This window comes from Musca vetustissima, unplaced genomic scaffold (genome assembly GCF_032173495.1).
Source record: "Musca vetustissima isolate MV318-11 ecotype Yass unplaced genomic scaffold, APGP_CSIRO_Mvet_v1 utg42822, whole genome shotgun sequence".
Lineage (NCBI taxonomy): Eukaryota > Metazoa > Arthropoda > Insecta > Diptera > Muscidae > Musca > Musca vetustissima.
This window is the reverse complement of record NW_026877692.1, coordinates 118,769-135,278: the sequence shown is the minus strand read 5'-3', so window position 1 is coordinate 135,278 and position 16,510 is coordinate 118,769. Positions and strand designations below refer to the sequence as shown.

Genomic DNA, 16,510 nt, shown 5'->3' with positions numbered 1-16,510 from the left:
TAAGATTTTTTAAGAAGATTTTAAACTTCCACGGTAACCAATTAGGAAGACCCTGAGAAATTAGGTAGACTCCAGACGTATAATTAAATGTCATTTATACACTAGAGTTGAACAACAAACTAGTTCATTGGAAATATTCCTATATTAGCACCACTTCTTCAGTTCCTTTATGTTCAATTGATTTTTTCCAAATGTTGGCTGTTTTTACATCGGTTTTTTTGTTACTTGCTTAATTAATACAAAATTAAGCAAGTATACACCAAATATTATAAATCGCATTTCGTACTATATCGTCTGGGCTACCTTTCAAACTTAGACTTATTGCTGAACTAACTTCATTTTCTCATTCAACGGCTCATATAATTAGAAACGATAACAATAATTAAACTTTATTCCAAATTTGACCGAAAATGAAATAAAATAAAATTAAAATAATACAAAAATAATCAAAACTTAGCTTAATACTTCGTTGGGAAACCTTTATTTTTTATCACATCGGACAATCTCCGTGGTAAACTTTCAACCAAAGTCCGGCAACAAGAAGTTGGTATCGACTCACAGACTTCTTTTATATTTCGAAAGTGATCTTCATTATTTTTTGGAGTCTTGGGTTTTAACATTCTTTCGACATCTCCCCATAGGTTTTCGATTGGGTTTAGGTCCGGACTTTGTGGTGGCCAAGATAAAACCGCGGTATTCCTATCCATAAACCATTGTTTCACAAGTCGGGAAGTATGCTTAGGATCGTTAACCTGTTGAAAAACGCACGTAACGGCCATATTTTCGAACGAGTACGTTTCCATTACATTATCCCAATATATTTTTATATTGATGTTGGTCCATTCGACCATCTATGCGGTGTATGGGACCAACACCATACCAACTGAAGGCTCCCCATACCATCACATTTCCGCCGCAGTGTTTAATCGTCTTGATGGTGTATCTAGGCTCCAAAGATTTGTTAAGGGGCCGTCTTACATAACGTTTTCCATCTGATCCGAACACATTAAACGTTGATTCGTCGCTCCAAAGTATTTTTTTTCCCCAAAAATTAAGGAGTTTCTTCAGTGCTCTTTTGCAAACTGTAAGCGTTTCATAAAATGTTTGCTGGAGACCTGTGGTTTTTTTCGTGCAATGCATCCATGAAGACTAGCTTCTGTTAATCTACGTCGGATAGTTCTAGATGAAATATTTTGCGTAATTTGTGGAGTTACGATAGCATTTATTTCAGCGGAGTTAAAAAATGGATTGACTTTACTGGTTCTACAAATAACTCTATCATCGTGTTGAGTAGGTTTTCTTGGCTTTGGAATTCTTTTAGGGTTCTCAAAACTTTCTGTGTTTCGAAAACATTGTATTGTTCCAAAAACCATATTTTTTGAACAGCAAAATCTATTCGCTATGGCAGACATCGACTGATTTTCTTCATAATAGCAGCGTACAATCAACTCTCGAAGTGCTGGAGTGCATGACTTTTTCCCCCATATTTATGCTGAATTATTTCATAAATTAGTTAAATTTTATTTAAAAACAAAAAAAAACTAAACTTACTTTAAAACTTACATTTTTTATTAATTATTTTCTTATGAAAATATAAGCTTTACAATATTAAAATCGGTTTACTAAAATACATTGTGCACAGTTTTGAAGAAAAATCGAATAAATAACTAGTGGTCATATGGGTACAAAAACGGTGTTTCGTTGTTCCCTAACCTCGAATTAGAGGTTGTACATAGCTTCTAAGACGGTCTAGTGAAAAGGGAAATGTAAATTGATAAGATTTAACACCAAAATATGCTTCGTCAGCACTCGTGAAACTTGTTAGTCGGTAAACGGGGTGAAGAGCCCTTCACGACATTGCCTATATAACAGTAAAAAAACAAAAACCTGTATTATCGGAAAAAAATATTGCAAAATCAGGGTAAAAACGTTTCAACAAACCCAAAAGTTCAACAGTGGTTGACTGGAAACGTGTGGTCGGGAATTTGGAATTTGGTACAATGGGTTTTTATGGGATACCAAATTTCTACTCTAAATATTATAAATATCGGGGAAATAAACTCAAACCTGACAATAATGAAATATATCGACAGTAATTTAGGCATCTCCTCCAAAAATTATTGAAATTTGGGTTTAAAATATCATTTACCGATCATTAATTAGGCATTGCCCTCATATAATGATGTCCCCAAATATTCGCTACTTACTACACTATGTAATCAATATTGGTCTATCAGTATCGTTCCACGTTTTGGAGCTTTCCGATTTTAGGAAAAATCCCCATTAAAAATTGCTCAAATTTGTATTTGGAAACGTGTGATCGGGACGACGAATCCAACTTAAACCGTTTTCAATACGACAATAACCATTATTGGTGATGAAAAATAATTCAAAGGCCCAATGTGAAGCAGGGTTGAGGAATCGCCATGGTATGTGTTAGCGTTAACTTGTGGGTCTTGGACCGATGTAAAAATTGACAATATAATAATGAAAAAAGTCTACTGAGAGCCTTGTATAGTCATATCAACCGTTCTTGGTAGATAAAAACGCCTATCCTGTAGCAGAAGTAATTATGAGCAGGAAGATGATCAAAGACACACGTCCCAAATCGTGACAGAATATCTTGATGAGCAAACTTTTTAAGTAACATTTTTGAATTAAGTACTTCGTGGTAAAGATCCTCCTTTTTACAAAATTAATGTTTACTGCCTTATTTCACCGTTTGTCTGTTATCCTCATGGATAACAGGGTATTCTTCTCATTCCTAAAGCGAGTCTATCTATTTCGCTTCGCTACCGAAAGGGAACTAGGTCACTCATTAAGTAATTGGCGTAAATGAGCGGGCCATGACCATGACACAATAAATATCATTTAGCGCAGTTGATTCGATTCGAACTGTCAAAACAATGTTGCCAACCATTTAGAATATTACTAAAAAAAATTACAGATTTTATTTGACCATCTGTCAATATTTCTCATGGTTGTGCAACATTGCAAGTCGAATTTAAGTAGAAACTATGCACCATGATGCAATAATAAGGTTTCGACCATCTGTCAAAATTTTTCTTATAATATTTCAAACGGTTGGCAATGTTGCACTTCGAATTCAAGTAGAAATTACGCACTTTGACAGTTAATCGGGTAGGGATACGTAGTCGAGCGCAAAAGTCGACTTTTAGACTTTTCGATTTTTGCCTCTGACCAAAAAGTCGATTTTTAGACTTTTCGATTTTTGCCTTTGACTAAAAAGTCGACTATTCGATTTTGTCAAAACTATTCAAAATCGATTTTCGACTTTTACTGACTTCTGCAAAATCGACTAAAAATCTGATTTTTTATATGAATTGTTGTGAACAGAAAAGGTACAGTTCCGGAAAGTGCAATTTTTGGGCAATTTGAGCTTTGTAATAAAAAAACCAAGTATTTATGAAGAAAATCGAAAGTCGATCGTGAAAAGTCAACTTTACGATTTTCTCATAGATCAAAAGTCGACTTCGACTTTTAGACTTTTCAATACAAAACTTACTTATCCCTATAATCGAGTCGTCAGCTGCGCTAAATGGACTACCTTTTTATTGTGCCATGCTATGCACCATGGCCCATAATGCAATAATAAGGTGATGTATCAAAACAAAAACCTTTGTTTTTGTCTCTACCAGCTATCAAAATTTTCCTAGTAATATTTCACATGGTTGGCAACATTGGACATCGAATTGAAGTAGAAATTAGGCACTTTGACAGTCATTGTGCCATGCCATGGCCAAATAATAAGGTCGTCAGACAAAGCCAGCTGTCAAAATGCTTTAAATTTTTTCTTAATCGTATGAAAACGTAACAATTTGACGGCGTTGAGGATTTTAAACCAAAATTGCCGATAATATTCGCTCCCTACATAATCTGTTTAATGGACTTTGCTATGCACTTTGACAGTTAATCAGATAGTTAGCTGAGCTAAATGGGCAACTATTTACTTTAACATGATCAGGATGAAAGCGATGAAATCTAGATCTGCACCTAGTACCGACGACTAGGAGCAAAAAAAAACTTGATGAACGTAAGAACTGTTTTGACTATCGTTTGAACTAGTTGGTTCCGGTATGACCCAAGTAAAAGTTCATCGCATATTAGGTTCGATAGAACTCCGTACAAATGTGGATCCCAGAATAGTTGTCAATTTCAAAACTCGCCTCACTTCAATAAATTCCCCTCCCATTGTTATATGAGTTGGAGTTTTTTTTTTCAGAAAACATTCCTTTTATTTATTTCATGTGGGATTCCTTTTTCTTTCACCACAAAAAAACAAAAGAAATCGGTACTTTACCGCAGGCAACGAATTATCTGAACAATGCATCCATAAATAGCTTCCATTTTATCATATCTGAATGTATAAAAGACCTCATCTAGTAGACGCAAATAATCAGTCATTTTAATTACACCCTTAAGACGAATACATTTATACGGGCTTAAGTTTTTTCTTTTATCTAAATTGCGCATTAACTTCTTGATCGAAAGTTCAAAATGAGGATAACATGGATTTTATTATTCTGCTGTGTGGCCATGGCTACCGGCTTTAGCAGAGGTCGTGGCGGTGGTGGTAGCGGTTCAAGGGTATGTCGCAATAATATATACATATATAGAAAGAATATTTTTAGGGTCACCATAGACATGGATTTTTAAAAGAATGTTTTTTGAGAGCCACCACAGGCGTGAATTTTTAAAAGAATATTTTTTTCAACGACCACCATAGGCGTGGATTTTTAAAAGAACGACCACCACAGGTGTGGATTTTTAAAAGAACGACCACCATAGGCGTGGATTTTTAAAAGAACGACCACCATAGGCGTGGATTTTTAAAAGAACGACCACCATAGGCGTGGATTTTTAAAAGAACGACCACCATAGGCGTGGATTTTTAAAAGAATTTTTTTCTACGACCACCATAGGCGTGGATTTTTAAAAGAACAACCACCATAGGCGTGGATTTTTAAAAGAACAACCACCATAGGCGTGGATTTTTAAAAGAACAACCACCATAGGCGTGGATTTTTAAAAGAACAACCACCATAGGCGTGGATTTTTAAAAGAATTTCTTTTCTACGACCACCATAGGCGTGGATTTTTAAAAGAATTTTTTTCTACGACCACCATAGGCGTGGATTTTTAAAAGAATATTTTTTTCAACGACCACCATAGGCGTGGTTTTTTTAAAGAATATTTTTTTAAGAACCACCATAGGCGTGGATTTTTTAAAGAATATTTTTTTATGAACCACCATAGGCGTGGATTTTTAAAAGAATATTTTTTCAAGGACCACCATAGGCGTGGATTTTTAAAAGAATATTTTTTCAAGGACCACCATAGGCGTGGATTTTTAAAAGAATATTTTTTCAAGGACCACCATAGGCGTGGATTTTTAAAAGAATATTTTTTCAAGGACCACCATAGGCGTGGATTTTTAAAAGAATATTTTTTCAAGGACCACCATAGGCGTGGATTTTTAAAAGAATATTTTTTCAAGGCGTGGATTTTAAAAAAAAATAATTTTTTCAAGGCGTGGATTTTAAAAAAAAATAATTTTTTCAAGGCGTGGATTTTTAAAAAAAAAATTTTCAAGGCGTGGATTTTTAAAAAAATAATTTTTTCAAGGCGTGGATTTTAAAAAAAAAAATAATTTTTTCAAGGCGTGGATTTAAAAAAAAAAATTTTTTAAGGCTTGGATTTTTAAAAAAATAATTTTTTCAAGGCTTGGATTTTTAAAAAAATAATTTTTTCAAGGCTTGGATTTAAAAAAAAAAATAATTTATTCAAGGCGTGGATTGATAAAAAATAATTTTTTCAAGGCGTGGATTGTTAAAAAATACTTTTTTCAAGGCGTGGATTATTAAAAAATAATTTTTTCATGGCGTGGATTATTAAAAAATAATTTTTTCAAGACGTGGATTATTAAAAAATAATTTTTTCAAGGCGTGGATTATTAAAAAATAATTTTTTCATGGCGTGGATTATTAAAAAATAATTTTTTCAAGGCGTGGATTATTAAAAAATAATTTTTTTAAGGCGTGGATTATTAAAAAATAATTTTTTTAAGGCGTGGATTATTAAAAAATATTTTTTTCAAGGCGTGGATCATAAAAAAATATTTTTTTCAAGGCGTGGATTTTTAAAAAAATATTTTTTTCAAGGCGTGGATCATAAAAAAATATTTTTTTCAAGGCGTGGATTTTTAAAAAAATATTTTTTTCAAGGCGTGGATTAGTAAAAAATAATTTTTTCAAGGCGTGGATTGTTAAAAAATACTTTTTTCAAGGCGTGGATTTTTAAAAAATAATTGTTCTCGAGGCGTGGATTTTTAAAAAATAATTGTTCTCGAGGCGTGGATTTTTAAAAAATAATTGTTCTCTAAAGAACCACCATAGCCGTGGATTAAAAAAAATAAATTTTTCAAGCCGTGGATTTTTAAAAAATATTTTTTCAAGGACCACCATAGGCGTGGATTAAAAAAAATAAATTTTTCAAGGCGTGGATTAAAAAAAATAAATTTTTCAAGGCGTGGATTTTTAAAAAATATTTTTTCAAGGACCACCATAGGCGTGGATTAAAAAATATTTTTTCAAGGACCACCATAGGCGTGGATTAAAAAATTTTCTAAAGGACCTTTTGGTCCTTTCAAGAAAATATTTTTTAAGGACCTTTTGATCCTTTTAAGGACCAAATATGGTGTGGAAAAAAATATTTTTTTCATAATTTTATTTTTTATTTATATTTTAGTCTGGTATGCGATCTGTTGTACGTGCTCCATCACGACCTGCGTTTAAAGCACCGCCGAGGTCAATATCAAGACCTGCGATAAGAGTGGCTCCGAAGCCAGTAGTAAGGCATGCACCAAAACCAGTTGTGAGGGTGGCTCCGAAGCCAGTTGTAAGGTCTGCGCCAAAACCAGTAGTAAGGCATATCGCACCAAAGCCAGTAATAAAAACGGTTCCGAAACCTATAGCAAAACCTGCCCCAAAGCCAATTGCTAAACCTATAGCAAAACCAGTTACGAAGCCAATAGTAAAAGCTGAACCAAAGCCAGTTGTCAAGGTGGCTCCGAAGCCAGTCGTAAAACCTGCACCAAAACCAGTAAAACTTGCACCAAAGGCAGTGGTAAAACCTGCGCCAAAGCCAGTAAAACCTGCCCCAAAGCCAGCTCCGAAGCCAATAACAAAACCTATGGTAAAAGCTAATCCGAAACCAATAGTAAAACCTGCACCAAAGGTACGTATCGAAAGTCGTGCAGTTTTGTGTATATAGTTTTCAATAACTTCGTAATTTTTCTAGCCTGTTGTCAAGGCCCCTGTTAAACCAGCTGTGAAACCTGCACCAAAGGTCAGTTATTATAATTATTTTTAATTAATTATAATTTTTTATGCATACAAATATATTTCTTATTATAGCCAGTGGCTAAACCAATTGTTAAGGCACCTCCTCCCAAGACACCCGCTAAGCCTCTTGCAAAATCACCAGTAGTTGCCAAGGTAAAACCCCCTAACAATATTTAGTACCTAAATATATTTTTATTATCTCCATTTCGGGTTTTGGGGTCTCAAAATTATCAATATAGGTTCCCCCTATATTTGATAGATCGAAGGCCATTTTTAGGACTCATTTTTCAGATATTCATCATTTTCTATTTCTATTTATAGAAACCCACAAGTATAACATTCATTATCGAGGCCTTCTATTGATCAACGATGACGGAAAAAATCTTCGAAACTTCTTCGACAGATCCTCTATTTATTTATTACAAGTCCTTCCTAGATTACATACCGTCTTTAGAAGTTTCAGGGTAGCCCGCAAATAACGGAAACCCCAATATTCGGTAATTTGGGGATTTTGAACACGTTTTTCAATCGAATCGGCTGTAATTTAGTATTTTGGGTTCTCATTGTATATCACATATCCATACCAGAAATTATTAATATTGACCAAATATTCAGGGTAGCCCCATAAGACGGTACCCCCAATATTCGGCATTTTGGGGATTTTAAACAGGTTTTTCCAGCCGAATTGGCTGTAATTTGGTATTTTGGGTTCTCTTTGAATAACACATATCAGTACTAAAAATTATTAATATTGACCCATGTTTTAGGTTTGCCCCCATATAACGATACCCTCAATATTCGTTATTTTGGGGATTTTGGACACGTTTGAATTGGCTGTAATTTGATATTTGGTGTTCTCATTGAATATCAAAAATTCGTAACAAAAATTATTAAAATTGACCCAAGTTTTAGGGTAGCTCCCCTATAACGGTACCCCCCAATATTCGGTATTTGGGATTTTTGGTCACGATTTCCAACCGATATGCCTGTAATTTGGTATTTTGTATTCTTATTGGCTGTCAAATCTCACTACCAGGTATCACCCATTAATTTTAAATATTTTTATTGTCATCCTCATGGTGCAGAGTATAAAATGTTCGGCCAGGTCGAATATAACATCGTTTTTAGTTATTATACCCTTCACCACACTGTGGTACAGGGTATTATGTCTTTGTGCATATGTTTGTAACAGGCAAAAATAATCGAGGATATGCATAGAATCACTTTCCGAATCGGATGAAATTTGGCACAGCTCATTTGTTTGACCCAAGGAATATGAAATTGGGAAAAAATCAGATTTAGATATAGCTCCCATATATATTTTCTTTAAGGTGCACCAAAGTCCCTATATATCTTTCGATTTGCACGAAATTTGGCACAGCGTAATGAATAAGGTCTAGAATGATGTGTGCAAAGTTTCGTGAAAATCGGTTCATTTTAGATTTAGATATAGCTCCCATATATAGGTTCGTCCGATTTTAGGTAAATAGTCCACTAAAGTCCCTGAAAATCTTTTAATTTGCACGAAATTTGGCACAGCGTAATGAATAAGGTCTAGAATGATGTCTGCCAAGTTTCGTGAAAATTGGTTCAGATTTAGATATAGCTCCCATATATATCTTCGTCCGATTTAAGGTAAATAGCCTACTAAAGTCTTTGGAAATTATTTGATTTGCACGAATTTTGGCTTAGCGTACTGAATTAAGACTAGAATGATAAGTGTTAAGGTTCGTGACAATCTGTTCAGATTTAGATATAGCTCCCATATATATTTTCATCCGATTTTAGGTCAGGAATCATCTGTTGATGCATCCTAACAAAGTGGTGAAGGGTATATTATAGTCGGCCCCGTCCGACTTTACTACTTTCCTTACTGCTTTTTATTTGACAATTTTATTCTATTTATAGCCAGTGGTGAAACCCGTTACTGCCCCAAAACCTGTTGCAAAGGTTTGTACACACTTATACAGAAATTCGGAATAGATTTTTATAAATATATTTGAAAATATTTTTTAGCCTGCCGTAACTAAACCCGTGAATACACCAGCTAAACCTGTCGCCCCGCCGAAGGTACCAGTTTCGAATAATAAACCGAATACTGCTGTTAAGGTATGTAAATATGTGTGTATGGCATCGATGCAGAGCTAGAGCTAGTCATTAAGATAATATTTTAGTTTGATATTGAAAACTTCGTAGTCCTACGATTGTGGATACCGATTTCCAGATATCATTTCAGTTTCCACTTATTTAGAGATTTTATTGGTAAATTTAAGACCTTCCTTTTAAAAATGAAAAGCTGTCACCTTCTAAAGTCCTTCTATCGAATAAAGCCAACTTTTGCGAGTCTTCTTCTTCTATAGCGCTTCTATAGACCCCGTTTTCAAGACTGTATCAAAGGCCTTCTATAGACTTTCGTTAGCATAACTTCTTCAAGGATCCTCTTTTTTCTTTAGCTCAAAGTCTTGCATAAAATATTTTCTCAACGACTTGTCCTCCAGGTCTTTAGAGAAGAGAGGCCGTATTCAGTTTATTATTTGATCGAAGTCCTACATAAAATCTTTTCTTCAAAACGCGCCATTCAGGCATTTTAGTGTTGAAAGGCCTACTTCGAGTTTGCTTCCCCAGGCACTACATAGAATAGGTTTAGGTCTCCCTAGTGGATCGTTTTGAAATGTTTACCACATGTAGTCCTTGGGCCCTGATTACAATGTAAATCGGTATTTCCGGAGATATTGACATCCAAAGTTCCGTGGGGCCCTTGTATTTTCTCATAATTCTCATAAAATTGACCCTATGAGTATCAATTTAAAGCGTTTGAAGTCCTGATTACAAAAATATAATATTCGTATCAAATAAGTCCTTTAATTACTTTCTAACTTTGAAGCCCATATTGTTTTCCAAAATTCAGCGGACTACATATGGTTTCAAAACTCCACTAGGGTTAGACTTAAATCCAGTCTTTTTCCTTCAGATCCTTCTTCAGACTTTACAAGAAAACTTTGAAAGTCTCCGGAAACACCGATTTGCGCAGGAAAAAAAACTATACCGTTGTAAGCAGGTCCCCAAGGACTACATATGGTTTCAAAACGATCCACTAGGGTGCCTAAACTAGACTTAAGTCCAGTCTTTTTCCTTCAGATACTCCTTCTTCAGACTTTACAAGGGTCCCAACGTAACTTTGAAAGTCCATATCTCCGGAAATACCGATTTGCGCAGGAAAAAAAGTATTCCGTTGTAAGCAGGTCCCCAAGGACTACATATGGTTTCAAAACGATCCACTAGGGTGCCTAAATTAGGCTTAAGTCCAGTCTTTTTCCTTCAGATACTCCTTCTTCAGACTTTACAAGGGTCCCAACGTAACTTTGTAAGCCCATATCTCCGGAAATACCGATTTGAGCAGGAAAAAAACGTATTCCGTTGTAAGCAGGTCCCCAAGGACTACATATGGTTTCAAAACGATCCACTAGGGTGTCTAAACTAGACTTAAGCCCAGTCTTTTTCTCCAGACCTTCAGATACTTCTATAGATGAAAACCCTTATTTAAGTTTTCTTTAGGTCTTCAGTACATTGAATGTGTAAATCGTTGGGTTTTAAATAAGAAATTTGTCTCTTAAGATTTTCTCTTCGAAACTCCTTCCTTACGATTTCCATAATTAGATAACATTATTTCTCAGCCCTCCTGTAGACGTAATATGACCTAATTCAAGACTTCTTCTTCAGGATTTCCATAAGTAAATGTCCTCCCAATTTTTCATTTCATATAAATTAATTTTTAGTCAAGTGTGCCTTCAGTTTCACCTCATCAATCGACTTGCGTCTAAAGCGCCGTCGTGGTCAATATCAAGATCTGCGATAATAGTGGCTTCTTTGTCTCTTATGATATTATTCTTTAGGCCTCCTCTTTAAGTAATATGACCTATTTCAAAACTTCTTCTTTGGGATTTCCATAAGTAAATGACCTCCTTTATGGCTTATTAAGGCCTTCTTCAATTCCTCATCACCGTACGTTTGATAGATCGAACATATTTTTGTAGGACTCGTTTTTCAGATTTGCTTCTATAAATTGAAGACACTTTAGCAGATCTTCGAAATAGATCAAATATCAAGAAGAAATTTTTATTGAATGAAAATTCAGGCCATCTGCAGATAATTTATCTTCCGCATGACTCTTTCAGATATTGATTAGACCTCAATGACGAAATATCTAGACCTTGCAAAAGAGGACCTTTTACTTTTTCAGACAACTGAAGACTTAGGAAAAATCGTCTTCGAGACTTCTATACCTGACCTGTCATAGCTAGAAGACATTCTTCAATTCAAATCCAGGTCTGCCAAGAGATACTCTTCAGGCCTTTCTTTCAGGCGTTTCTTTTCGGGTTCTTTGACAGATGAGTGGTGTTCCTCAACTCTTGCAGAAGTTCTTCTATTTCTTAATATAGACTCCTTCCTTAAGGCCGTCTCTATTTTGAAGATATTCGAATATTGTTCTAGGATTTTAATATCACATCTTCTTCGAGGCTTCACTTTCTGGGCTTTCTTAGCTAGGAAACCTTCTTTAAATACAATCTTCCCTAGGTCTCCCATAACAATTTAACATTTTTCAAGACATTCTCTTCAGACCTGGTTTCTTTGACTACCTCTTCAGAAATCCTGGATAGACAAGTTTCTTTGTTATTACTTGTTTAGACCTTTCACAGACTCCTTCCTTAAGGCCTTCTCTATTTCATATAGACTCCTTCCTTAAGGCCTTCTCTATTTTGAAGATATTCGGAATATTCTTCTGCGACTTTTATATTACTTCTTCGGTATTTCTCCTTCTGGCAATTTTCAAGACATCCTTTTCAGGCCTTTTTCTGTGATAGATAATATTATTTACAAGTGCTTCTTTAGGCATTTCACAGACTAATTACCTTCCCCAAGACTCTTGCAGAAGGTCTTCTATTTCTTCATATAGACTTCTTCCATAAGGCCTTCTTTATTTTGATTTGATATGATTTTGATATGACATCTTTTTCGAGGATTTTTCCTCTGACCTTTTTTAGCTAGAAAACCTTCTAATCTTCCCCAGGTCTCACATAATCATATAACCTTTTTCAAGACATCCTCTTCAGACCTTGTTTCTTTGACTGCCTCTTCAGAAATAGTGGATAGTCAAGTTTCTTTACGAAAGTATTCGGAATATTCTTCTACGATTTTTATATTACTTCTTGGGGATTTCTCCTTCTGGCCTTTCATAGCTAGGAGACCTTTTTTAATTCAATTCTCTCCATAAATAGATTACCATTTTCCAGACATCCTTTTCACGCCTTTTTCTTGGACTGTCTCTTCAGAAATCCTGGATAGACAATATTATTTGTATGTGATTCTTTGGGCTCTTGCAAAAGACTTTCTCTTTCTTCGTATATAATCATTCCTAAAGACCTTCTCTATTTTGACGATATTCTGAGTATTCTTCAAGGATTTTGATATGACATCTTCTTCGAGGCTGCGCCTTCTGGCATTTCTTAGCAAGGAGATCTTCTTTAAATCAAATCTTCCGCAGGTCTCCCATAATCATATGATCTTTTTCAGGACATCCTCTGTAGGCATTTTTTCTTGGACTGACTCTTCAGAAATCCTGGATAGACAAGATTTTTTTCCGAGTGCTTCTTTAGGCCTTTCACAGATAAATGATCTTCCTCAAGAATATTGCGGAAGATATTCTCTTTTTTAGATTCTTTGTTGAGGCCTTTTTTATATTTAATGGATTCCAAAGTCAGGACATCTGTAAATAAAATATTTTTTTCTATATATAAGAAAACTTCGACAAGTCTTATTCTTCAGATCATCTAGGCACAACTTGATTACATTTTCCCACAGAAAACCTCTTCAGAGCTTCCACAGAAAAATCGTTTTCTTTAACCTGAAGCAGTTTTCTTTTCTGTTGGAGCCTTTACCACAGGCAAGAAATCTGCTTCGGGGTATATTTCCTTACGCCTTCGATAAAGCGAATACCATTTCTCAGACTCCATTTAAAATGTTTTTTTTTTCAGGCATTTGTATATATCGGTCACCTTCATCAGATCCTATATCGATACAATTACTTATTCAGGATCTATCAATTCAAATTACTATTCAGAATGTAGACTATTGATAGATGGAATTTCATGTTCCAGGCTCCCAATCTTTGTAAGGGTTCTGTGTCGCAGATTCTTTGTGTGCAAGCATACAAAGAACATTTTCGTATTCTATAGATATTTGAGATTTGTTCATCAGGTCCACTTTAGATTAAATTTCTTACAGATAATTGATTTTCCGCAAGACTCTTTCCTAAGACCTTCTCCGATTCGCCTTCAACCGCTCTCATATAGGTGGAATTGTTTCACTCCTTCATCAGGACCTCTATATACTGAAGATTTTCTTGAGATCTTCTTCAGACCTTCTATAGATATCAGAACTTCTTCAGGCAATCCGTTTCCCTTTCATCAAGGAATCCCAGACCCTTTTTGTGCCGGCATACAAAGAACATTTTCTTCGATATAACATTTTCCGATTTTATATGGGAAAAATTACTTAATTGGCTCTTCACAGATAAATTTTTATTCTTCGAAACTTATAAGACGTTTTTTTCTGAATCTCTTTCATCAGACCTCGTATAGATAGAATGTCTTAACTTTCCTTTTTCAGGTCTTCTATGTCTTGAAGATATGCCTTAATGTCTTTCAAAGGCTTTCTATAGATATCAGACCTTTCCTTCAGACAATTCCTAAATAAAATAACATCTTCAAAGACAATTCTTCAGTGCTTCTATAAATCGGAAAACTTATATAAAACTCATTTTGCAGGTCAACTAGAGTTTGGACCAATATATTATATTTTTCCCCATTAGATACCCTCCTTAAAATTTCCATAACCACCATCAGATCTATATGGAGAGATTAGGATTAGGTTTCACTTGTTGGGACTTCTCTATATTTAATACCTTGTTGAGGCCTTCCACAGACCTTCTATATATTTCATACCTCTTTCAGCTATTTCTCGATAAACTATCTCCATCCTACCCCATTTTTCAGTGCTTACGTAGATAGAATAACTTTGACAATACATATTCTAAAGATCTCCGAGATTTTTTCATCAGGTAATCTATAGGTATTCGTATTCAGGCCTCGTATTCAGGCCTTCTACAAATTAATTTTCTTCCTCAAGACTCTTTCCTAAGACCTTCTACGATTCGCCTTCAACCGCTCTCGTATAGGTGTAATAGCTTCACTAAGTCTCCTTCATCAGGACTCGCATTTATTGAAGATTTTCTTGAGGTATCGATCGGACCTTCTATAGATATCAGAACTTCTTCACGCAATCCGTTTCACCTTCGTCAAGGAATCCCTTGATAAAACACCTCCATCCAAGCCCATTAATTTTTCAGTGCTTCTATAGAAAGGAAAATCTCTACAATATTCCTTCCGACATCCTATTTTAAAAAATTCTTATTTGCATACATTTTAGACCCCAACAAACCCATCCAAACCCGCAACAACACCTAGCAAAGTTGATCCCAAACTAAGTGGAACGATAAAAATCGAACAACCGATTTCACCCAAACAACCGGCCAACCTTAATATCGATGCCAAAAAGAATTTGTGGGAAAGTAAAAATAAACAACATTCCTTGGATGCCACAGTGAATGTCAACAAAGCCCTCGTTGGAGGTTCTAAGGGGAAACCCGATGTGACAGTGGGTGGCCAGTATACCTATAATACCGACAAGGTAGGTGTGGAAAATAAATACAATTTCTCTTTTGATTTTTTTTAATAGTAACCTTCCTTTTTAGACCCAAATCCAAGCAACTGCCAGCGGTAAACCCCACCAGGGTGTTGATCTCAATGTTCAGGGCAAACAAAATATTTGGCAAAGTGCAAATCAAAAACATTCACTGGATGTTAGTGGCGATGCTTCAAAACATTTGGGTGGTCCATTGGGTAATACCAAGACAGATGTTACGCTGGGTGGCCAGTATAGTTTTAACACGGATAAGGTAGGATATAAATTCCTAATTTATATTTTTTTTATTCACATTTCTTATCCTCCCCTAGACCCAAATAACGGCTGGTATCAAGGGTAAACCGGGTCAGGGTATTGATACGAGTATCAGTGGCCAACAAAATATTTGGGAAAGTGCCAATAAACGTCACTCGGTTGATGTCAATGCTGAGGCTTCGAAACATTTGGGCGGACCCCAGGGCAATGAAAAGACCCAAGTTAATTTGGGAGCCCAGTATACCTATCAAAATCCTAAGGTAAAAATTTGGGTTTTTAAAAACATTTTTGGATTTTTTTTATAATTTTTTTTTTATTTTTTGTTGTTTCTTCAGACCCAAATAACCGCCGGTGTAAACGGTTCACCTGGCCAGGGTGCCCAAGTTAGCGTGGATGCCCGCCACAATTTGTGGCAAAATGACAAGGGCAATACTAAAATCGATGTCACCGGTGGTGTATCGAAACAAATCAGTGGTCCAAATGCCAATGCAAATCCAAATGCCAATGTTGGCATCGAAATATCGCATGATTTTTAAAATCGGAAAAGAACGAGAATTATTTTTTTTAATAAGAAAATTAAAAAAAATTTATTAAAAAAACCAGTAAGGAAAGTAGTAAAGTCGGACGGGGCCGACTATATGATACCCTTCACCACTATGGTTATATTAAACAGGACAATTAACATAAAATTGGATGAAAAAAATTTGATATTTATCTAAATCTGAATCTACCTAGATCTATCCATAAAGTATGTCAATCGACTTCAAACAAATATAAATAGGTCATCCGTTGGGCTATGTCGGTACTTCTAGAAAACGCAACTACGTAATTCTATACTCAATTTTGTACGTTGTGCAAAATTTGATGTCAATCTGACTAACATGAGGAGTTTGATGCCCAATTTACTTGAAATCGGGCGAAAATATATATGGAAGCTCTATCCAAATATTGAGCGATTTCAAACAAACTTGTCACAGGTTAGGTTGTACTAATTTCAGAACGTTTTGTTCCTATAGGTTCCTTAGTACGTCAATTACTTAAAATCAATCTATAAGAAAAGGGAGCTATATCTAAATCTGGACCGATTTTCACGAAACTTGGCAGACATCATTCTAGGCTCAATTAAGTAC

At 35.2% G+C, this 16,510-nt stretch overlaps 1 protein-coding gene across 1 annotated transcript; it reads left to right on the top strand.

Moving 5' to 3' along the window:
• Positions 1-4,518: 4,518 nt before the first annotated feature.
• LOC133322377 (tetra-peptide repeat homeobox protein 1-like) lies at positions 4,519-15,919 on the top strand. The gene is made up of 10 exons (XM_061531379.1): positions 4,519-4,608; positions 6,769-7,257; positions 7,321-7,368; positions 7,437-7,517; positions 9,273-9,314; positions 9,381-9,473; positions 14,850-15,110; positions 15,175-15,378; positions 15,437-15,640; positions 15,716-15,919. Exons 1-10 carry the CDS (start codon positions 4,519-4,521, stop codon positions 15,914-15,916), a joined length of 1,713 nt encoding a protein of 570 aa, XP_061387363.1. The 3' UTR covers positions 15,917-15,919.
• The last annotated feature ends 591 nt before the right edge of the window (positions 15,920-16,510 follow it).

Excerpts from the sequence above, each read along its gene's own strand:
- LOC133322377 (XM_061531379.1), top strand. The coding sequence starts at position 4,519 with ATGAGGATAACATGGATTTTATTATTCTGCTGTGTGGCCATGGCTACC. Across the intron at positions 7,258-7,320 it reads TAGTAAAACCTGCACCAAAG|CCTGTTGTCAAGGCCCCTGT; the intron begins GTACGTATCGAA and ends TAATTTTTCTAG. Across the intron at positions 9,315-9,380 it reads CCCCAAAACCTGTTGCAAAG|CCTGCCGTAACTAAACCCGT; the intron begins GTTTGTACACAC and ends AATATTTTTTAG.